Below are 21,439 nucleotides of genomic sequence, written 5' to 3' on the forward strand. Positions count from 1 at the left end.
ATCTGGAGAATCACCTCTTTCAAGCATGTTTATTCTCATGAAGTTAATATAGATTGTTGTTTAAATCTTTTTTGATGTGAACAAATGGGGTTGCCTTTCCGGTATAAAATTTTACATTAAAGTCAGTGTAATCCTACAAATGCTATGTGGCATATCCATAGATGCAGCCGATCGCAAAGAGAATCATCTGAAAAGAGTTGAGCCTTGAGATTTTCCAGGTGGTGTTAGCCATGTGCTTTGGATCTTGGATTTCTTTTTCCAACATTTGCTACACAAGACAAGTGGATTTTACTCTTTTTTGTTGGTTGTTAATTTCAAAATATATGACATTAGTTATGATGCTTCAAATTTCATTAGTAAGGTATAGATTGATGAATTAATTTGAATATTGTTCTATTGATGAAATACTCAATGACATTGAACTAAATTGAATCTTTTCACCTTTGTTAGCACAGTGGAAAGTTCACTTCAAATTGTGAGGTTTCTCTCTTTCAAGAAACCCGAGAGATAACATTAATCTAACATTGCATACAAAGTCAAGTGTAGACACCATAAGTTGAATGATTATTTTTAAAAATGTTAGGCTCTTCTGCTCATGTGTATGAAACATATTAGGTAGTTTTAAACTCTCTGAACAGAGAATGGCTCTTCAGTGCTAATGCGCATTACTTTGCCAAGAGACCGCTGCTCAGCCTGATGACCTGCAGTTTATAAGTCAATGTGTGATGAGCCCAGCAGAATTTCTTGGCCATTTTTATTGCCTTTTTAGACTAAGTACTCTTCCTCTGTATCATTTAACATCTTCTTTGTTCTCATATAGCATGACTGGACCAGCAACTAGCCGTCAGATTCTAGTAATATTCTGTGACTTGTCCAAAAACAAATTCTGGGGCTATCAGGAATATGGTGTACTTGCTATCCATAGAAAACATGGCCAGCATTGTCCCTTAAAATCTGAAAGTAAATGTTGTAAATCTATATTGATAAAGTCTTCCGATTGTCTAGATTCAATAAAAAAGTCCAACAACTGACTATTTGTTGTACAAACATGAACGTGGTAGGCTAGAATTTGTCCTTTCTCAGGTTAAGATCCAATGTATGTCTGTTTGACAATCAGAGTCATCTGTGGGAACACAAGAAACAAACAAGTGACCAGTCATTTAAGAACACATAACAGGATGAACACAATGACAGGCAGTTGTAGGAAGCTGTTGAAAAATTGCAGAGATTATTGTTGTCCTTCCAGTATTTCTTTTTCTTTTGCTCCCTCCTTCAGTTCCGTCTTCTTTATCCTTTCATGAGTTCCTTTCCTTGTTCCTGTTCTTCATATAATTTTGACTTGACACTTGTTTGTTTGTTTCCTTTTCACATTCAGATAATAAATTTATATTTTTATTGTGCAGCTATGCAGTTTATTTTGTCAGGTATGTCATGTCTATTTATGAACTTTTACTTTAGTTATCTGCTTACTCTACATTTCTTACTTTGTTTTGCATATTTGTTCCTTACAGCCCTCCACCAATATTAAGGATGAAATATGTGTTGATGAACACACCGTAGGTCAGTTGGTCGCTTGTTTCAAAGAAGAAGACAGGTAAGTACTCTTTAGTTTAATTAGATTTTACACCCCTAATATTCGACAAAATGGAATTTGCTATTTATATGTTCAGCAGCTCAGACAAGAGGTAGTGTGAAGATCTCAATATCCCAATATCTTGGGTTCAAGGTGAGCTCAGTTCAATCCAGATCATTCTCAAATTCTGTCTCCTCTGCTTCACTCATGGCCTGAACTTATTGGTTTGATCATGGCTAATGAGAAAATTCCACAAAATTAAAATAAACCAGCCTGTATAATCTAGTGATCAGCAGGCCACCTAGTTGGCACCACTCGGTATCTGACCCAGTGCAATGATTATTAATATTACCAGCCCAGTGTATTTCTCCATATTGTAATACATGTTTCTGGGGTGTCTGGTTGACCATGACCTTGCTGTTTTCCATTCTTGCAACATGACCAGTCCAGGGAATCAACCTGCTGTGAATTAGGCACTTGATTCTGTCTCCATTCATACCTCTGTACGTCTTTGCATTCTTCTGTTGAAACCCCAATTTTTTCATTAGCGACTCTTCACAAATACCTTCTTTCTGTGACATTGATATATTTACTGTCGCCTTCAGTGGCTTGTTAAGTTTCAAAGCCATTAATTATAATGGCTCTTATGATGGCATAGTAGATTTTTATCTTGGTGTTGTTAGGTACATATGTCTTAATGTTGTTTTAGATGGAAGAATAGCATCAGATACCTGCCTGGAATCTTTCTTCTATTTCAAGGCCTGATTATTTGTAGTTGGACGACCATGTTCTGATGTACTCAATTTGCTTTTCATACTCAGAATTTAATCTGACCTTTGAAAATTTGATCTTGGGATCCAGTGGTTCAAAATCCAGCAATGATCCTCAGAGGCTGGTGTGTTATATTCCATCACCTGTATTTTGTTTATTCTTCTTCACCTCTGCCACCTTATTATGAACCCTGCTCCATCTAATTTGGAGATATTTAATGGTCTAAATGTCAAGACTTTGTTGTTCTCAAACATTTAACTTGGCCTCCTGTTGCTCTTTCACGATCTTTTTTTCTTACATCTGACCCTGTAATTATTAGCTGATTTCTGCACAATCGGGCAATGTATAATAGAAATGCAAAACACTACACACTCACTCATCAAAATATTCTAAGAACTACTGTATCAAATCAATAAAACTGAAATATGGTCTTGAGTAACAGGTAAGCAACCTATTTGAGAAATGCATCCTGGTAGGTTTAAATTAAGTGAATAAACAAAAACCAAAGTAGGGGTTGATTCAGAGTGGGACATTGGCCTCGGCATCCTCAGTGTTCAGGCAGGTGGAAAATATGTTCTGGAATAGGAATGTTGACAACACTGCCACTTGTCTGGCTCTGTTGGATGAAAGTGAAGGAATGAAATGTTTGGTTTTGCAAGAATGGTATTCTCGAATATTTTAATCTGCAGCGCATCACAACAAAATAACCAGAAAATAGTTCAGTATGGTGGGAAGCAGCTCCGTAGTGATATGAGTTCTCCAAGTTTGTGTCATGTTTTTAATGGTATTAAGTGTAATAACATCTGCAAAAATAATATCAAAGCACTCCTTGACAAACAGAGAATTGTATACAGATTTAGAAATTAATAAGTGCTTATTAGTAGTATCTAAATCTGAGATAATTCTTGAGCGTGGTGTAGAATTGAAGGTCTACCGTCCACCACAGGAATGGGTATCGGACGTCTGGGGGGTTAGAGGGTTGCTGGAGGGAGCAAAGTTGTCAAACCACCCATAGCATTTCCCCACCTTGTGATGTGTTCAGTTGCTCTTAGTAGAGATGTGGAATTGAACCCAGGACCAAACTCAGAAGTCTAATTCAAATGCCTGTGCAACATGTATAATTCTAAACATCATGTAAATTGGGTATTTGTGATGTGTACTCACCAGTCCAGAGGACATGTATAATGATTAAGACATCTCTACTGTAGAAAATTAACTCGAAGGTGCAGACATGGTCATGTTGGAAATGTAGTTCTGCTCAATCTCAATATCCTTTTTTAAACATGACTTCAAACAGTGCAAATAGTGATGTTAGCAACTCAGAATATTGGATTGCACATAACAGGACAGTTACTGTGTTTTGATTTAATCCTGCAGCCTGAAATATGTGAAGCATAAACAGGCAGTTCTGGCCACTGTTGCTGCTTTAGACCCACCAATTGTGTGCGTTAGTGAATCCTGGCAAAATTTTCAAATCTATGACATAGAAGTGGTACCTCAGTCATACACAGTATTCAGGAAACTCAGCAGGAGGAAAACTTATTGCCATGAAACCCAAATTCAACCTTGTGTGCTCTGACCATAAAAATGTGAGTAATGGAGGTCGATCTCAGGGTCACAGATCTGAGTGACCACAGAGTCACTCACTTGTTGATTTTAACTTTTTGAACGTATAGATTTGAATTTTAGAGACTTCTAATTACATACCATAATGTTTTTATTATTATTTTTTATTGTAAATGCTATATTTTCAGGGCCTTGACCCATTGATTTTTTGCTCCTACTGGCATCACATTGTATGAACCTACATGTAATTGGAATGGCAGTAGTGTGGAATGTTGTATGTTAGGAAAGGAAGATTAAGGACGTCATAAATATGCAGTCCCCAGGCAAGGGATATTAATCATTACAATTAAAATCCCCTGACATGGCCAGGAAACGAACCCGGGGCTGCCTGGTGACAGGTGGATCTGTTGCTCCCTACACCGCGGGGCTGGACTACCATAACATTTACATCACTTTGGGAATAAAGGTTTGTGTTCAGAACTTTAAAAAATGTGTTTTAAGATAACTACCAAGTCTGTGTAGATTATCTTAGACTGATTAGCTCAAGGAGCTGAGTGGTGGCTATTCGCATGTTGAAAATTTCACTGCCGTCAGTCTAAAGGGCTGATCTAATGATCAATGGGCAGAGTTGATATTAAAACTTAGCAGCATTTCATGTCTGTGTGACTAACTTGGGCTGAGTAGCTCAGGTGGCAGAGCACTAGCTTTTTGAGTCTTGATATACTGGATGACCATCAGCTTGAAAGGCTGATCTAAGAATGATAGAAGTGAACTTAAAAACTTATAGCATATCAAGTTTATATAGACTAAATTAGGCTGAGAAGATGTCATCTAATTCTAAATATGGTACAAACACCCATCCATCTCTCAAGTTTGGTAAACTCCCTGGGTGAGGGGTAAGACTGTTGGAAACTGCGTGGTCATCAGCAATGAGCAGTTGCTAATGAGCAAGGGTCAATTAAGCATGACTCAATGAGCAGGGTCTAATAAGCAATTGCAAATGATCAGGGGGCAATTGAACAATGGATTCTTAACAGTTACTAATGAGTGCGGGCTAATGAGCAGTGACTGAATAGTGTGGCTTAACCCGTAGAGTGGGGCTCGCTTCAGGTGACGCGGCTGGAGCGAGCCCGATGGTGGGCGCGCGTCATGTGAAGCGCGGAAAGTTTTAATTGTTTATCTCCGTTACGAAACAAGCGGTAGGTTTGAAACTTTCTCCGTATGTTCCGAGAGGTGCTGCCATCTGACAGAATTTTTTTCACCTTCGTGTATCTAAGCAGTTCTCGTCTAGGAATCCCCTTATTATCTGCTACATAGCTGCGTAGCGCAAGAACAACCTATGTGGCGGTTGGCGAGAAGCTCAGTCAGTGTGCCGCGGGGAGCGTAGTATTTCGTGTCTCGGTGTGAATGTTTTCAGCTCTCATAAGCTGTTTTGTTGGTATACACATTTATCTTGTGATTTATTGTTTTAATTCTACATGTAGCGTTTCATATTTGTAGTCAACATGTCCAAAAGAATTGTAGATCTTCCGAGTGATGATATACGGGATATTCTCGAGCTCAGTGAGGAAGATAGTTGCAGTGATTCTAGTTTAGATAGTAATGGTGAAACTATCCCGCTATTAGATGCTCCAAGCACGAGTGCTTCCGTCGGAGTAGGCCTGTTGCCTAGATGCCGTGGACAGGTGTCGAGTTCGAGCTCCGATCAGAGTAGCGAGTCAGAAAGTGAGAGCGATTTGCCTCTTACTCCGCCTAGTGACTGGGATGTAAGGGGATGTAGGAGAGCCCGATTTCCAGCTACATATCAAAGTGGAATTCAGGGCGAACTTTTAAATAAAAAAGAACCAGACGAAATATTTGAGCATTTCATTGACGATGAACTGTGCGAACTTATTGCAGAGCAAACTAATCTGTACGCTCAGCAGTCAATACAAGCTAGTATAGGAACAGCTAAGATGAAAAGGAGAAGCAGGGAGAGGGATTGGGTTCCTACTAACAAGGAAGAAATAAAACTTGTATTTGGGATCTTTCTTCTTCAGGGTATAATTCAAAAGCCGAAGCTATCTCATTATTTTTCACATAATAGATTGTTTGCTACGCCCGTGTTTTACGAGACCATGTCCGAGAAATGTTTTTTTCCTTCTACTGAAATTTTTACATTTCTCAGATAATGAGGCTTACGATCGGCAAGTATCCCCAAAACTCTACAAAGTGAAGCCAGTTCTAGATATTCTTGTATCAAAATTTAAAATGTCCTATTTACCAGATGATCGTCTATCAATTGACGAAAGTTTACTCCTTTGGAAAGGTCGCTTGGGGTGGAAAATGTATATTCCGAAGAAGAAAGCTCGTTTCGGGATGGAATCTTTTAAATTGTGTGAAGCTAAAACAGGATATGTGTGGAATATCCTGTGGTACACAGGCAAGGAAACTGAGCTAGTAAATGAGGTTTGTGGGGTAAATATTTCTCAGTATACCAAGCCCTCGAAAGTAGTGTTTGCTCTAGCCGAACCTCTTCTAAATAAGGGATATCTCATAGCTCTAGACAATTATTACAGTAGCCCGGAACTCTTCGATCAGCTCAATGAGTTTCAGACAGGCGCTGTCGGTACTGTAAAATCTAACAGAAAAAATCTTCCGAAGGACGTCATGGGAAAAAAGCTGAAAAAAGGGGAGGTGGCTTTTGCCTATAAAAACAAACTCATGGCCTTGAAGTGGAAAGACAAGAGAGAAGTCTGCATGCTGAGTAGTATTCATGACGCGGAAATGCGCACTGTTCTAAACAAGAAAGGAGAAACCAAAGAGAAGCCGGTCGTATGTATTGAGTACAATGACTCAATGGGAGGGGTGGACTTATCGGACCATTGTATCGTGCCATACAGTATGGCGAGGAAAAGAATGAAGAAATATTACCACAAGATTTTTAGACATCTACTGGATATAACAGTGTTCAATGCTTTTGTGATATACAAGAAACACGGCGGTAAATTCACTCAGCTGGAGTTTCGTATTCAAATTGTGCAGAAACTATTTCAGAAGTATGCGAACGCTACCCCTAACGCAGCCTTGCCAATTCGATCAGTGAGACCCGCACCCGTTGATTTGTCAACTCGATTCTCGGGAAGGCATTTTCCAGATTTCAATCCAGCCTCGAAATCAAGACTGCACGCAAATAAGAGATGCGTTGTTTGCGTGGCAAAAGGCCAGCGGCGGGACACTCAGTATTGTTGTGCAGTATGCAATGTCACTTTGTGCCCCTCTCCTTGCTTCAGGCTATACCATACAGTTGAAGTATGAGCATTGCAAATATGCCAGCGAGTCTCAGGTTCCATACTCTGGGAATCTGAGAAGATCGTAGTCTACACTCGGTGACCGCTGTACATTCTGCATGCCGGCAACTATCAGTCACCATCCTGAAATAGTTCTTTTCAATTTTCTCTCCAGTCATTTGTTATAGCTATTGAGTGTAAATAGTGTTGAACAGTGTAGTGTAATTTTGTGTAATGTGGTGACAAAATTGTGATGAATGAACTCATGGATTACTCGCTGCCCTCTTCAATGGCAAGTTATAGGCCTACGTGGTGAGTACATTCTTCTATTTTATTTCAGGAAAATGTGATATTTGAGTGAATGTGTCTGTATTATTTGGAGTATATGATACTTTTTTTGTTTGTGGGTTACGTATTTCAACGTTGAATTAATGTAAGCAACACAAATAATACTCCGAATCGAAGTAAATATGAAATGGCACATATGCAATTTTTGCACTGACACTGGATGAATTGAAAAATCGTTTTAATTGTAAATAATAGCGCAATTTACACCGCAACGTATAATTTTATGCTAATTTTAACATAATATAATATTTAGGCGGGTGTAGGTTTGCAAAAACTATTTCTTTTTTTAAAGAAAAAATTTACTGAAAATGATTCCCCACTATGCAAGAAGTCCTCGTGTATGACCTCCCCACTTAACGGGTTAATGAGGTGAGCATTTTTTTTTTTTACATTTAAACAACTATTTTCTTACAACTCAGTTAAGTTTGTGTTCATGAATATCTGTTTCGATATAATTGTGCAAAACTGAAAACTGAAGTTCGGCCAAAAAGATTAGAAATGTGTTTTACATCTTTAGTTATGCCCTACTTCTAGAATCTGTGCTTCATACATTGTGTAATGACAATCTTGATTGGCTTTTATCTGTTACAAGTATTCTACGAGTAGGTTGGGATCCTATATCTACATATGGTAACAGAGGCTTGTTGTTAACATTTCAGACTACGTGCAAACAGTTGATATGTAGAAAACTGTATTTAACCTGCTTTGTTGGAAAAAGGCTTTGAGACCTTCTCGGTCATCTTTTTTATCACCTTCTTCATTTTGTACCTCATCCGGCTGCTCTCCTTCTTTAGATGTTTGCACTGTGATAGAACATTTAGTAGGCTTAGACAATGAAATAAAATTAAAAATGTGGTGGTAAATACCAATCAGATCTTCTTTTTCTTCCTCTTGAGATGTGAGCATAGAAACATAACTTGTTGTAAATAGAGACACTGAAGTAGAGATGGAAATATTTTGTAAAAGTTTACTACTCATGAATAAATTATTATCTGCTAGTGTATATTTGAGCTCTTTAAACTTCTTTGTGGATGAAACTACACTACAGGTTTCTTCATCATGTTTGCTGTTGGAAGTGTTCTTGAACAGACTTACAGTGTTCGCACCAAGAAATTGTACTATTACGAGATCTTATCACACTCTTGTTGTATCCCCAGAGGAACGCTCTTCCACAATCTTTGTAAATATAACCCGGGGTGGGTTGTTTCATGGATATTTTCCTCATGACAGAGAGAAGCAAAGAGAGATGAACCTATCTTTTTAATTTAATAGTTATTTCATTCTCCCCACTACGGGAGTGAGCCATCAGTCTAACAAATGGACTCTTTGGCCAATTACATTTACAGATATTTGTTTTAGTTATGGTTGTGTGCTAAATTCACACGTTTTGTGGAAGTAAATTAAAAAAATATTTTCTTCTGCTTTTGTAAAACATGCTGTCAGAAATAAAAATACTTTTCTTGTTAAAATATTGAATCACTACAAATATAATAACAGAACAGGAAACATTGTTTTTCTCGAAGTAAAACAGTGTTAATTAAATATATTCATTTTATCTTTTTACTTAGATACATCTATATATATAAAATAAGAGTTTTGTCTGTACATTGCTCAGAATTTAAAAAGAATGGTATTTCTATATCAGTCGTGTCCACAGTAAGAAGGATATGCAGTTTTTTTAATTTTCCATAATGTCTGTCTGTCTGTCTGTCTGTCTGTCTGTCTGTCTGTCTGTCTGTCTGTCTGTCTGTCTGTCTGTCTGTCTGTCTGTCTGTCTGTCTGTCTGTCTGTCTGTCTGTCTGTCTGTCTGTCTGTCTGTCTGTCTGTCTGTCTGTCTGTCTGTCTGTCTGTCTGTCTGTCTGTCTGTCTGTCTGTCTTGCTGAAGGGAATTGAATGAAAATCGGTATGCAATGTCGGTAAATAAGTCGCTGCAATCTACGCCCAAAACAATTTTATTCACGCTGAATGAAATGGAAGTTTGGGGAAGGCCTAAAATTTAATTCACAAATATTTATGTTATTAGTGGTTATATCTTAATGAAAACCGGTATGCGATGGTCGCTATAAAGTAAGCCATAGGTAATTGTACTCTCGCTGAGTGACATGGTAGTTTAGGGGATGGCCTAACATTTAATTCTCGAAAATTTCTGATATTAATGGTCGTATATTAACGAAATTGGTAGGCAAAGCCGGGGAAAAAGTCGCTACAACCTAGGCCGTAAATAATTGTATTTACGCTGAGAAAAATTGTAGTTTAGGGGAAGGCCTAAAATGTAATGCTCAAATATTTATTAGTGATCCTTTCTTAATGAAAATCGGTATGCAAATCGCTATAATCTGTGACAAAACATTTTATTCATGCTGAGTAAAATGGTAGTTTAGGGGAAATGAAAAATTAAATTTTTAAATGTTATTAGTGGTCATTCACAATTAAGTATTTATTATTTTCCACCTAGTCGATACAATGATTGCTTAAGGCAATTTAATTGTTAAAAGTGGTACATGTTTCGTATTTTATCAACATCTTCAGCCACATAACACTGTTTAGATGAAAAATATATAAAATTGACAAAGCAATGCTTAAGAGGAAGTGTCCTTAAAATTAACATAAGATTGACAACATTAAAAACAAACAAAAACTCAAGAGAAAATATATAAATTATTACTACAATTGAAAGCAGTTGTCAAGGAAACACTTGTACAATATTCCATAGAGAATATGTCCTAAATTAATATTCTTTTCTTAATAATTCGTGAAAAAGGGTCAAATTATAAATTATACAGTTTATAAGTAATTGTTGAAATGAAGAAAACCAGATATCACAATGTGGTTCTTATTATTAATCTTCTTCTTCTTCATGTGCCATGTCCTCGCAGAACGTTGGCGATCAGTAGCATGATCTGTTGTTTGTTCATAGCTGTTCTGAACAGAGTGAGCTTTGTCACCCCAAACCACTGGCTCAAGTTGCCGAGCCATGATGTCCTACTTCTCGCCGGACCACGTTTTCCATTAATTTTCCCTTGGAGTATTACTTGCAGAAGGTGGTATTTAGAGTTCCGCATCATATGACCAAAGTATTCTAGTTTCCTTCTCTTGATGGTAGTGAGAATTTCTGGTTCTTTATTCATACGGTGCAAAACGTCTATATTGGTCATTTTAGCTGTCCAAGGTATCTTAAGCATCCTTCGGTACGTCCACATTTCAAATGCTTGCAATCTCTTGCACATGGTCTCAGTTAGTGTCCATGCTTCAACGCCGTACAACAGAATGCTGAAAACGTAGCACCGGAGTAGTCGTGTCCGTAGTGAAATGGAAAGGTCACGGCTTGTCAAAAGTTTCCTAAGTCTCTGAAAAGAAGTTCTGGCCTGCTCAATTCTGTATCGGATCTCGTGAGTAAGGTCCCAGTCATCATTGATGTGACATCCCAGGTATTGAAATGTTGCCACTCTCGCGATCTGTTCCTTTGCTGTTGTGAGATTACCTCGAATGCCATCTTCATTCCTACTTAAAACCATCCACTTGGTCTTCTTTACATTAAGCTTCAAGCCCATTGCGCTGCTGGCTTCAGTGACAGCATTAAGTAGTTCCTGTAGATCCTGGAGATTGGTTGCAAGTAGCACAGTGTCATCGGCGTACCTGATGTTATTTATGATGATACCATTAACCACAATTCCTTGAGTCTTTCCGTAAAGAGCATCTCGAAAAATCTTTTATGAATAGATGTCGAAAAGCATGGGGGAAAGAATACAGCCTTGGCGAACTCCTTTCATAATTGAGACTTCTTCCGAGACACAATCATCAACTCTTATGCCAGCACACTGGTTCCAGTAGAGATTACCAATAATACGAATGTCCCGTCCATCAAGTCCTAATTCCCGAAGAATGTTCATAAGTTCATCATGGCGGACTGTATCGAAAGTCTTTTCGTAATCGATGAAACAAGCAAAAACATCGACATTGACATCTCGGCACCGTTGGACTAATACCTGCAGACTGAATAATGCCTCTCTAGTACCAAAACCATGTCTGAAGCCAAACTGCGAGGTTCCGATGTTCTCCTCACATTTATGATAAATTCTCGCATGCAACAATTTTTGGAATACTTTCAGAACGTGGCTCATCAAACTAATTGTTCTATATTCATTGCAGAATTTTGCATTGGCTCTCTTAGGCAATATTACGAAAGTCGATTTGAGCCAGTCTCGAGGAATGGTTCCACTGCGGTGGATACTGTTGAATAGGTCAACTAATAATGAAAGGGATTTTTCTTTCTCTAGGAGTTTCAGTATCTCGGCATACATCTCATCAGGGCCTGGAGCCTTCCCATTCTTCGCTGTTCTTATGGCATATTCTACTTCTGCACGTGTGATTTCCACACCATCGTCTGCCCAAACACCATGATCCACATTTCTGCGATCCAAGAAGAGATTTTGTACATATTCCATCCATTCCTTAAGTTTCTCTTCTGTGTTCGCTAAGATGTCACCATTCTTATTAAAGAGGACTCCACTACCCTTCCTGTTATATGCACCGGTTACTTGTTTCACTTTCTTGTACATGTTAAAAAAATCATGTTTGGAATTTATTAATTCTATTTCGTTGCATTCCTCAGAGAGTTGTTGTTCTTTTGCATTCCTTATTCTTTGTCGTATTAAATTCTGCGAACTTTTGTACTTTACAGGATCTTTGTTTTTAAAAGACCTTCTCTGGTCCATCAGTTTCAGGATTTCTTCTGTCATCCATGGCTTGTTTTTCCTTCTTCCAGCATTCATTAATTTTACTTGACTTACGTCGTTAATTGCACATTTGATGTGATTCCAAGTGCCTTCAACATCATTTATATTAACGCTGTTTTGAACTTCCGCAAGTTTTACACGTAGAGCTGACTGAACTTCATCCTTCAGTCCTTGATCTTGAAGCTTCTGAATCTCAATCCGACTAAAACTGCCCTTTAAATGACATTTCTTCAGCCTGAGATTCATGGAAGCAAACAGCAGGCTATGGTCTGAGTTGATATCAGCACCTGGATATGTTTTCACACATTTGATGGAATTTCTGAACCGCTTGTTAATTGTGATGTAATCAATCTGGTTCCTAATACTGTTGTCAGCATTAGAGGTCCACGTATAGAGGCGACGTGGAGGTAGCTGAAAATACGTGTTTGCTATAATAAGGCTCTGCTCTTGGCACATCTGGACCAGTCGATCACCTCGAGTATTGCTTGTTCCTAATCCGTAGTCACCGACTACATCAGCCCGTCGACCATGGCCAACTTTAGCATTGAAATCGCCCATCACAATGTTTATCTCAGATGGTTTGGTATATGACAGGGCTGCTTCGATTTTCGTGTAAAAATCTTCGACATCAACGTCTGACGCATCACATGTTGGAGCATATACTTGGATGATATTCACTAAAATTGGTCGTGCATTAAGCTGTAGTAAACATACCCTATCTGATACTGGAATAAAATTTTTCACAGACTTACTGATATCTCTATGTACAATGAAACCCACACCATTAAGATGGCGAGGATCGTCATTACCAGAATAGTATACTTGATAACCACTGACCACACTCTTTCCTGAATGAGGCCAACGCATTTCGCTAATGCCAAGAACGTCGATCTTGAGTCTCTCCATCTCTCTGATGGCGTTATGAGTCTTTCCACTTTGAAACAAGCTGCGAACATTCCACGTTGCTATCCTTCTCCTGACTGGCCTGGAGATTCTTAGCACCCCCTGCCCACTGAAGGGCTGCCGGGGACTGGGGGCCTTGGTTTCATGTTTTCCTGTCATGCTAAAGATTTTCCTGGGGATTAAATACGAGGTGGTTTCCCGTTGCCTTCCTCGCGCAGTTTTGAGACCGCTTACACCACTATGGTTACGCTCCCAAATGTGTGTCACATCACCGTATCAGCCGGTACCTTGGCTGACGCCAACGTGCACTAATGGCGAAGCTGCTGCCCTCCGTCATTATGGATTCCAGTGGCATTTCCTCCACTGAGGGCCATATCCCTCCCTAAAGGTCGGGTTATTTCCCGCCGCCCAACATTCGGCGTTGAGACACTAGCTGTACGGTCTACTCCATATATCATAACAGATTCTGTGGTCTAGGTAACACCGGATATGTAGTGTGAAGTTCCTATATGAATCGTGGTTTCTATGGCAATTATGCTGAATCGGACAAGATGGCTGACACTTAGGGCAAGAGACTATAGATAGATTTAATAAATTGCCGTTCTATCTAGTGTTATCTATGGAATGATTGTGGGAAATCCAATATGGCTGTCACTTAGGGCGTAAAACTTTCACAAATATAACCCTAATAACAGCAAATAGAGATCGTAAAACTACTAAATAACACCAATACTAGGTCAGCACATCAAAATAAGCAGATGAAAATATAACTAATTCCTAGTTGTCAATTCTTATTAAGCCTGCTTTCTTTTGGAACAGTAACTCCTGTCATTCTTTCACAGTCTTGTGTCTGGTGTAATATTGATGATGCGTTCTTCCTTGCTCTTGCACCTGAGGAGGTGGAGGAGCGGGGTATATAGGTGTGTCAAGAACCTCCTTGCTGCCATGAAACATGTACCACTTTTAACAATTAAATTGCCTAAAGCAATCATTGTATCGACTAGGTGGAAAATAATAAATACTTAATTGTGAATCCATTGAAGTGCGATACGGACCATGAAACTGATTTTATGTAATTAGTGGTCATATCGATAATTACTGCATAACTAGGGCTATATAGTATTAAATGTCCGATCATTTATGTCTTATGCATTCTTACTGTACCAACTACGATCAAAGAGATATTTATGAATTTGGATTTTTGTTACAAAGTCCATATCAACGCCAAGTCACGAGAAAATGGGTAAACAGAATTTAATGAAAATCGGTATGTAAAGTCGGAAAATAAGGAACTACAGTCTACACTATAAATAAAATATAGAAAGCTCATAAATTGATCAACAATAACATTACATTGAACATTGTTTTTGTGATGTGATTTATGTCTTCTGTTGCCACTCACTGCTGCGTACCGAGTATTTTTTATTTTCCTTATGTCACACCAACAGAGATAGGTCTTATGGCGATGATGGGGTAGGAAATGGCTAAGAGTGTGAAGGAAGCAGCCTTGGTCTTAATTAAGGTACAGTCCCAGCATTTACCTGGTGTGAAAATGGGAAACCACGGAATACCATCTTCAGGGCTGCCGACAGTGGGGTTCGAATCCACTATCTGCTGGATGCAAGCTGACAGCTGCGTACCCCAACCACATGGCCAATTCGCCCTGTCGTACTGTGTGCAACAGTCTGCCTGAATATTGGCGAGAAGTAGCTGGGGAGTTAGATAACTTTTTTCTTTAGCATCATAGCATTCGAGCTATTCAATCCCTACTCTGAGGCACTGATTTAATTAGCTATGTGCATATTTAACGGAATAATGACAGAGGAGTTTTCACAGCTGTCTGCGGTCTGCTTATTCCAGCTCTGCAACTTTGGACTGTAAGATCGGCACCGTAGTACTGTTCGTTACAGGTAAGAAAATGCGCAGTTTTTCATTTGATCGCGTATATTATATGATAACATTGCTCTTAATCGCTACTTTCCTAAGGACGTTTTTGTAAAGACCTATGTTGACTTCAGTTAGGAAAACCACAAAGTCAATCTTTCTGAGAATCCCGTAGCAAAGCACGGGTACATCAGCTAGTTTATATATATATTTTAAATTTAAGTATACAATCGATGACATAACATCATTAACCAATTCCTCACCATGTGAATAAGCCAAGTTGTCTCAATTCCCGAGGAAGAGAAAAATAACTAGAAGAACCTCGGGCAGAGATGTGTGATCAGTATTTGTCCATAATTCCATTTTGAGTTTAAATGTATCTATTGTCTGAATCGGAAGTGGTGCTTGGTAGGAGGTGTAATTTGTATGGCATTTAATCCCCAGGTTTGACCTATCAGCCAGGGCAGGAGGGGAATCCTGTGGGATGCCTTTTTCAAAATTTGGTCCAAATGTACATTCCATTGAAAACTATTTTGAAACATTATGCCTAGGTATGTAAGTGTGGTCATTACAGCTAGCGTTGATTACTTATGATTAGGAAAAAAAAAAATTTTTGCTTAAATTAATTTTGGTTTGTCAGAGATTGAGCCATTGTTCGAGTTTGTTTAAATTGGTTTGAAGACAGGATTGCAAGGATCAGTTATTGGATTCTACAGCCACAGGACATACAAAAGTGGTGACAGTGGGACACCTAGTGGTACTCCTGCTATAATTGGAAAGTTGTAGGTAAATATGTTATGGATACTGATTTTGGCTAGGAAATGGGGGTTTGTCATTGGAACTGGAAGGTGATGGAGTTTATATATCAGTCCGTTGAAAGGCATTCTCAACATCAAGACTGGTAAGGGCTGCACATATTTTTGTAGGTAAATATTTTGTGATGGATACAGAAAAATAAATAATAATAATAATAATAATAATAATAATAATAATAATAATAATAATAATAATAATAACGGTATGGCCTTAGCTACCATGTGCAGACATTTCAATTTGACGCCATCTGGCTGTCTGCTTGTGAATTTCGACATTCTGTTTCACTGTAGGCCCACTAGATGACAGAACGGGTAAACCGAAACTCTTTTGGGCGTCTATGGCTGAGATTTAATGAATGATGGATACAGAGATATGAAAGACACGGTTATTTATGGAGTGCTGAGGATAGAAACTGGCGTGTTACTGTGGTATGAGATGGAGGGAGTAGAGATAGGTGTATATACAGTGAGCTATGATGATTTCAAAGATTTTAGAACACTGTTGGAAGACTTATGGGACAATATGAATTTAATTGGGATGGTAGTTTTTTGGGTTTTCAAAATAACAAAATTTTGGCATGTACCCGATTTGGGTGGAAGAGAGGGGAAGAATTATGGTGTATACTTTATTTCAGAGTTGTAGGAAGGGATATGGAGCTTCTTTTATGTATCGGTGAGAAATTTGATCTAGTCCAGGGGCAGTGTTCTTTGTAGTCCTGAGTGTGTTTTTTATATCTTAGACTGTAATAGGAGCATTTAGGTGATGTTGAGAGTCAAGAGCTTGAGGGGATTCAGAGGTAGGGCAAATAGGATTTTGTGTGATACCCGAATATTCTGATATTGCATTGTGGGCAGGATGGCAGATATGGGATCGAAAGATGGTGAGAAAATTACTTTATAATGATCTGCAAAAATGTCAGTCTTTGTTTTATTATCACTGAGTGAAGGTTTGTTGTGTATTATTAGATAATACTGGTAGGATTGCGTTTTATTTGTCAGTTTTTTAACTTGGTCCGGTATTTGCGAGCGTCGGTGGTGTTGGGAAATTCAGTGCAAGTATTTGCACATGCTTTTCTTTTAATAGCCTTCTTGATGAATGATCAAGCATCTCTAACAGTATTTCCTAATATTTGGGTCATAGGTTAGAAGGTATGCCTTCTGTTTATGGGAATATTTTAATATTTGGAATGCTTAGGGTGGCAGGGGAGGTTTGGGAGGATTGGAGGTGTGGTGAGGAATATGGAGTCGGTTGACAATAGTTAGTGGGAAAACTAATTTCTTAACTTTATCTTGTAATTCGTGCTGTGAAGTAGGTGGCTCAGCATTGCATATTATGTCTAATATTGTTGGTCTGTATGCTACCCAATAGGCTCATGTATACCGTGTGACTGTTGGGGGATGTTGGTTATGTTGCTATGGATTTGTTAGTTCATTTTTGATGTTTAGTAGGACAGGGACATGGTCATTTCCCATTGAAGGTAGAATGGTAATATTACAGTTCATTGCTAGGTTTGGGCTGAGGATCAGACATTCAGGGCTCGTATTTTTATAGGGCGGTTTGGAGAAAGGGAAGGGTAAGTCAACATCATGTAATAGTTGATCGTAAATAGTTTCTTGTTGTTGCTGTTGTTGTGTTTATGATGTAATTTTAAAATCTATGATCATGATGTAACTACTGTATTTATGATTCTACAAATATCTCAGCTAGGGAATAGCCAAGAGGTATACAAATTGTTGCTAAAGCTATTATTTTCTTTCCATTTGTGATTTATATTTTTATGTTTTCAGATAGATATTCATTTAGGATTGATAATGTTGTTGTGGAGGGATGGATTTATGAATACTAATTGCTACTCCGTGACATCTGTTGGGGCAGCGGTCACTTGACCCTTAAAGAACACACGTTATTATAATAAACTTTCATTTACTAAAACAGTGAACTAGGATCAAAGACAAATAATGCACAGTGCTTTCACAACCCAGAGAACTTTCTGTCGGAGTGAGTCTGGAAGATCAATCACGCCGCTTGCTGGATCTGATACAGAACATCAGGATATTGGAATGGGAGAATATTCTGGAGCTCCATAGTGATGATTTTCAGAATGTTCTCAGTAGAAGGATGAGAAGAGTGGAAGGGGAGGTTGGTGTAGGGATGTCGGTGTGATAAGTAACACTTTTTCTGGCTGAGTGGGAGAAGGTTGATATGTACCCTTGCACTTAACTGAGAAGGTGGATGATCTTCACTGCAAGTGTTGTGTATGAGTGATCCCTTTTTCGTGCAAGCACTTGAGTTGTGTTGACCACTACAAATCACACATATATTTTGAAGAAAGTAATATTAGGGTGATCATACAATTGGCAGTAATCGCAGTGTCTGCGCTGTTGTCAAGATGACCATGAGGCCGTATTGCCATATTCCGGTAGAGAATACGCATCAGCAAGGTGTGTCCATTAGAATTCCGGATCTGAATGGCCCGGAATATTTGATGTCCTTGTTTCTGAAGATGGCCAGCAATAACATCGTCCATGTGGCTGCTATCAACCTTGTGCCACCACTGACTAGGAGGAGACTGGACTCAAAGGCGCCGCATTGTTGAGCCAGGTTCTGTGCTGCGGCATGTGTCCAAAATGCGCCAGTCTTATTTTGTTGACTAGTACTGCGTAATAATTTCTAGAAGTTATGATGGTATGGCCATCTTTGCTGTCCCGATTTTCTAGGCGATAATCTCTTGTGGTATTGGGCAGAAGCTTGGTGATAATATTGTAGATTGGAAATGAGTGTTTGATATCCAGATTCTGATTTCTCATCTTCAGTATTCAGAATGGGGCAAGAAGACCAGTGTTTGTTGCTGTGCCACTACGTTGTTGTACTTTTCTGAGCAATGTGGCTTTTTTTGGTGCCTCTACTTAGCTCCTGATATTTAATAGCGTAAATACCAATGAGTAGTTCGCAGCTGGTAAATGGAACTGTGCTACCATATCACTCTGATGTGGAGATTGAGAGGTGTGTGTGTGTGTTCTGCCAGGCAATGCAAGTGGGATTTATTCCTCTGGAGCAACAGCAAGCTACATGCAGTGATATGGGCTTGGGGAGTCACTGTCTTCCAGGCTCCTGGCCTGCTTCTCTGCATTCTTCTCTATCACAATTTGTTGTCCTCATGGTGGTGGTGGTATAGAATTTCCAGACACCATGGAAGAAGCTTTTCCTGCAGGTGTTATATTTCTAACTGATGGTGCTCTCTGTTGTTTCTGTTGAAGTTGTTATGTCACAGTTCATATTTGCCTTGCCATACTACTCAATATCATAGGATATGAACTTCATGATTTTGATCCGTATTAAATTGAGGTCACAATAATAATTAAACTTATGTTTTAATGGTCCACCTTTTCAATACTATATAGTCTATACACATTGCATAATATAGCATTGATAAGGTGGACCATTCAAACATAAGTTTGATTATGATAGTGATACTACTCAATAGTAGCCTGTGTGGCTCAGGCGGTAGCACCGCTGGATTCCGTGGTTCAAATCCTGGTCACTCTATGTGAGATTTGTGCTGCATAAAGTGGAGGCAGGACAGGTTTTCTCTGGGTACTCCGGTTTTCCCTGTCATCTTTCATTCCAGCAACACTCTCGAATGTCATTTCATGTCATTCATCTGTCAGTCATTAATCATTGCCTCACAGGAGTGTGACAGGCCTCGGCAGCCATCACAATTTCTATCCTCGCCACAAGATGGGAGCTTCATTCATTCCTTCCCTGACCCGGTCAATGACTGGAAAACAGGTTGTAGGTTTTCATTCTTACTATTCAGTAGTCAAATCTCGTGATGAACCAATTCTTTGTCAAAAGATTATATGAATACCAGTTAGCTAAGTGAATACATGTGTTAACACATTTTTCTGTTACAGAATTTGTAGTTTTTGGGGGTTCAAATCTCTCTGTCTCAAAACTCAGAGATTCAGGATTTAATTCTTAATGGTGGTGGTGAGGAAGGCATTTATTTTAATCTGAATGGATGAAGTATAAATTTTAACAGCAATTCATTTGGGTCTATTTGATAAAGGTGTAATCTTGTCTGTCTGTCTCTTAAGAGGTCCGAGAGATATATATGCGGTTCACTAAACTTTGTAACAGAAATGAGTACTGAGTACTCCATAAGAAGGAGATCAAGTTCTACTAAGTCTTTGAGGAGAAGCAGTTTCACACTACAGGGACATTATGTTAAGCAGCTTGGTATGAAAATGTGAAACCAGTTTAAAACTATCTTCTGAGCAGCGGATTCGAATTTACCATCTCTTGAGTGGATGTTCTTTAGAACCTATAAATCATGTAGCAAACTCGCTCTGTCAAGAAGGAAACCATGTGTACTCTGGGATGCAAACAGGCTGATGCAGAATTGAGCATTGGGACACCAAATTAAGTTGTATGTTTTATCCTAAAGTTATTTCTAATCTTACCCTGCATAGAGAAGTTATTAAAGCATTGTCAATTAGATCCACTGATTGTTTTGAATTCATGCTAATTTGTCATCATAATTCACTTTAGATTATTTTCAATGAATACGTGTTGAAGTTTCATTTTGTTGCTTCCCGTACCAATAGGGTCTGGTTACCTAGCGGGTAGGCTCCTTTAATTATCATTGATCTAGTTGGTGATCATGTTTAGTCCCACTATGTGTGGAACGCCATCGGTCTGCATTGCTTGTGAATAGTACCCTAATGTGGGGAACACCATAGGTCTGTGTTACATGTGAGTGGTGCCATTATGTGTGCCATGCCATTTGTCTATATTATCTATGATTAATACCTTCATGCGACATGCCATGAGTGTGATACCTGTGATTAGTACCAGCATAGGAGGATGGCCATGGCTCTGCTTTACCAGTAATTAATACTATTACAAGGGGCAGTGACATGGATTTTGGACCCTTTTGGACAACATGCATTATATCTGAAAATAAGGCATTGTGAATAGGATGTACTGATTGTTTTGGATTCACGGTCATTTTGTCATTCATTTAGATTTTACTTCACAATACCAACAAGAGCACCTCCTTTAATTGTAAGTGTTGCAAACTTGATAATCATTGCAATCCTGATTTACAAAGTTCGAACAAACAAAAAGCAAACATTATTGCCGCAAGTTTGTGAGGGAAATAACCATTGGTCTCTATGTTTTTGCTTTTCATGTATCTAAACAGTGTAAGTGACACAACTGCCCCTGGTACAATGGACAACCTTACTAGTTGGTAATGACCAAACAATTCCTAATTTTGACATAAATGTTAGAATTTCTGCAAGTGTGTCACCCACTCTAATATTTAGTTAAGCATGGCTTGTTTAGCAGAAAAGAACAGTTTGGGAGAGATTGTACTACTTAAAGATTTTTTTGGAATGGGGGAGTCACTTATCCGTACTGTCTTGAAGTCTTGTCACGAAGCTTGACATTTGTACTAAGATTTTTTGCTGCCTGTATTTGGTATAGGCAATACTGGAAGGTCCATATGCAACCTTGATTCTTTTTCTATTGCGTCAGATTATACATTTAAGTTGAACCGTGCAGTCGTG

General features: G+C 38.7%; 1 protein-coding gene across 1 annotated transcript in view; it reads left to right on the plus strand.

Moving 5' to 3' along the window:
- Window positions 1-19,041, plus strand: part of LOC136884873 (uncharacterized) — a 92,995-nt gene extending 73,954 nt beyond the window's left edge. Inside the window, exons 4-6 of the mRNA XM_068230025.1 lie at window positions 1,512-1,594; window positions 3,722-3,791; window positions 18,892-19,041. Coding sequence (XP_068086126.1) covers window positions 1,512-1,594; window positions 3,722-3,791; window positions 18,892-19,041 — 303 coding nt within the window. The remainder of the gene's footprint in view (window positions 1-1,511; window positions 1,595-3,721; window positions 3,792-18,891) is intronic.
- Window positions 19,042-21,439: the final 2,398 nt, after the last annotated feature.

This window comes from Anabrus simplex, chromosome 13 (genome assembly GCF_040414725.1).
Source record: "Anabrus simplex isolate iqAnaSimp1 chromosome 13, ASM4041472v1, whole genome shotgun sequence".
NCBI lineage: Eukaryota > Metazoa > Arthropoda > Insecta > Orthoptera > Tettigoniidae > Anabrus > Anabrus simplex.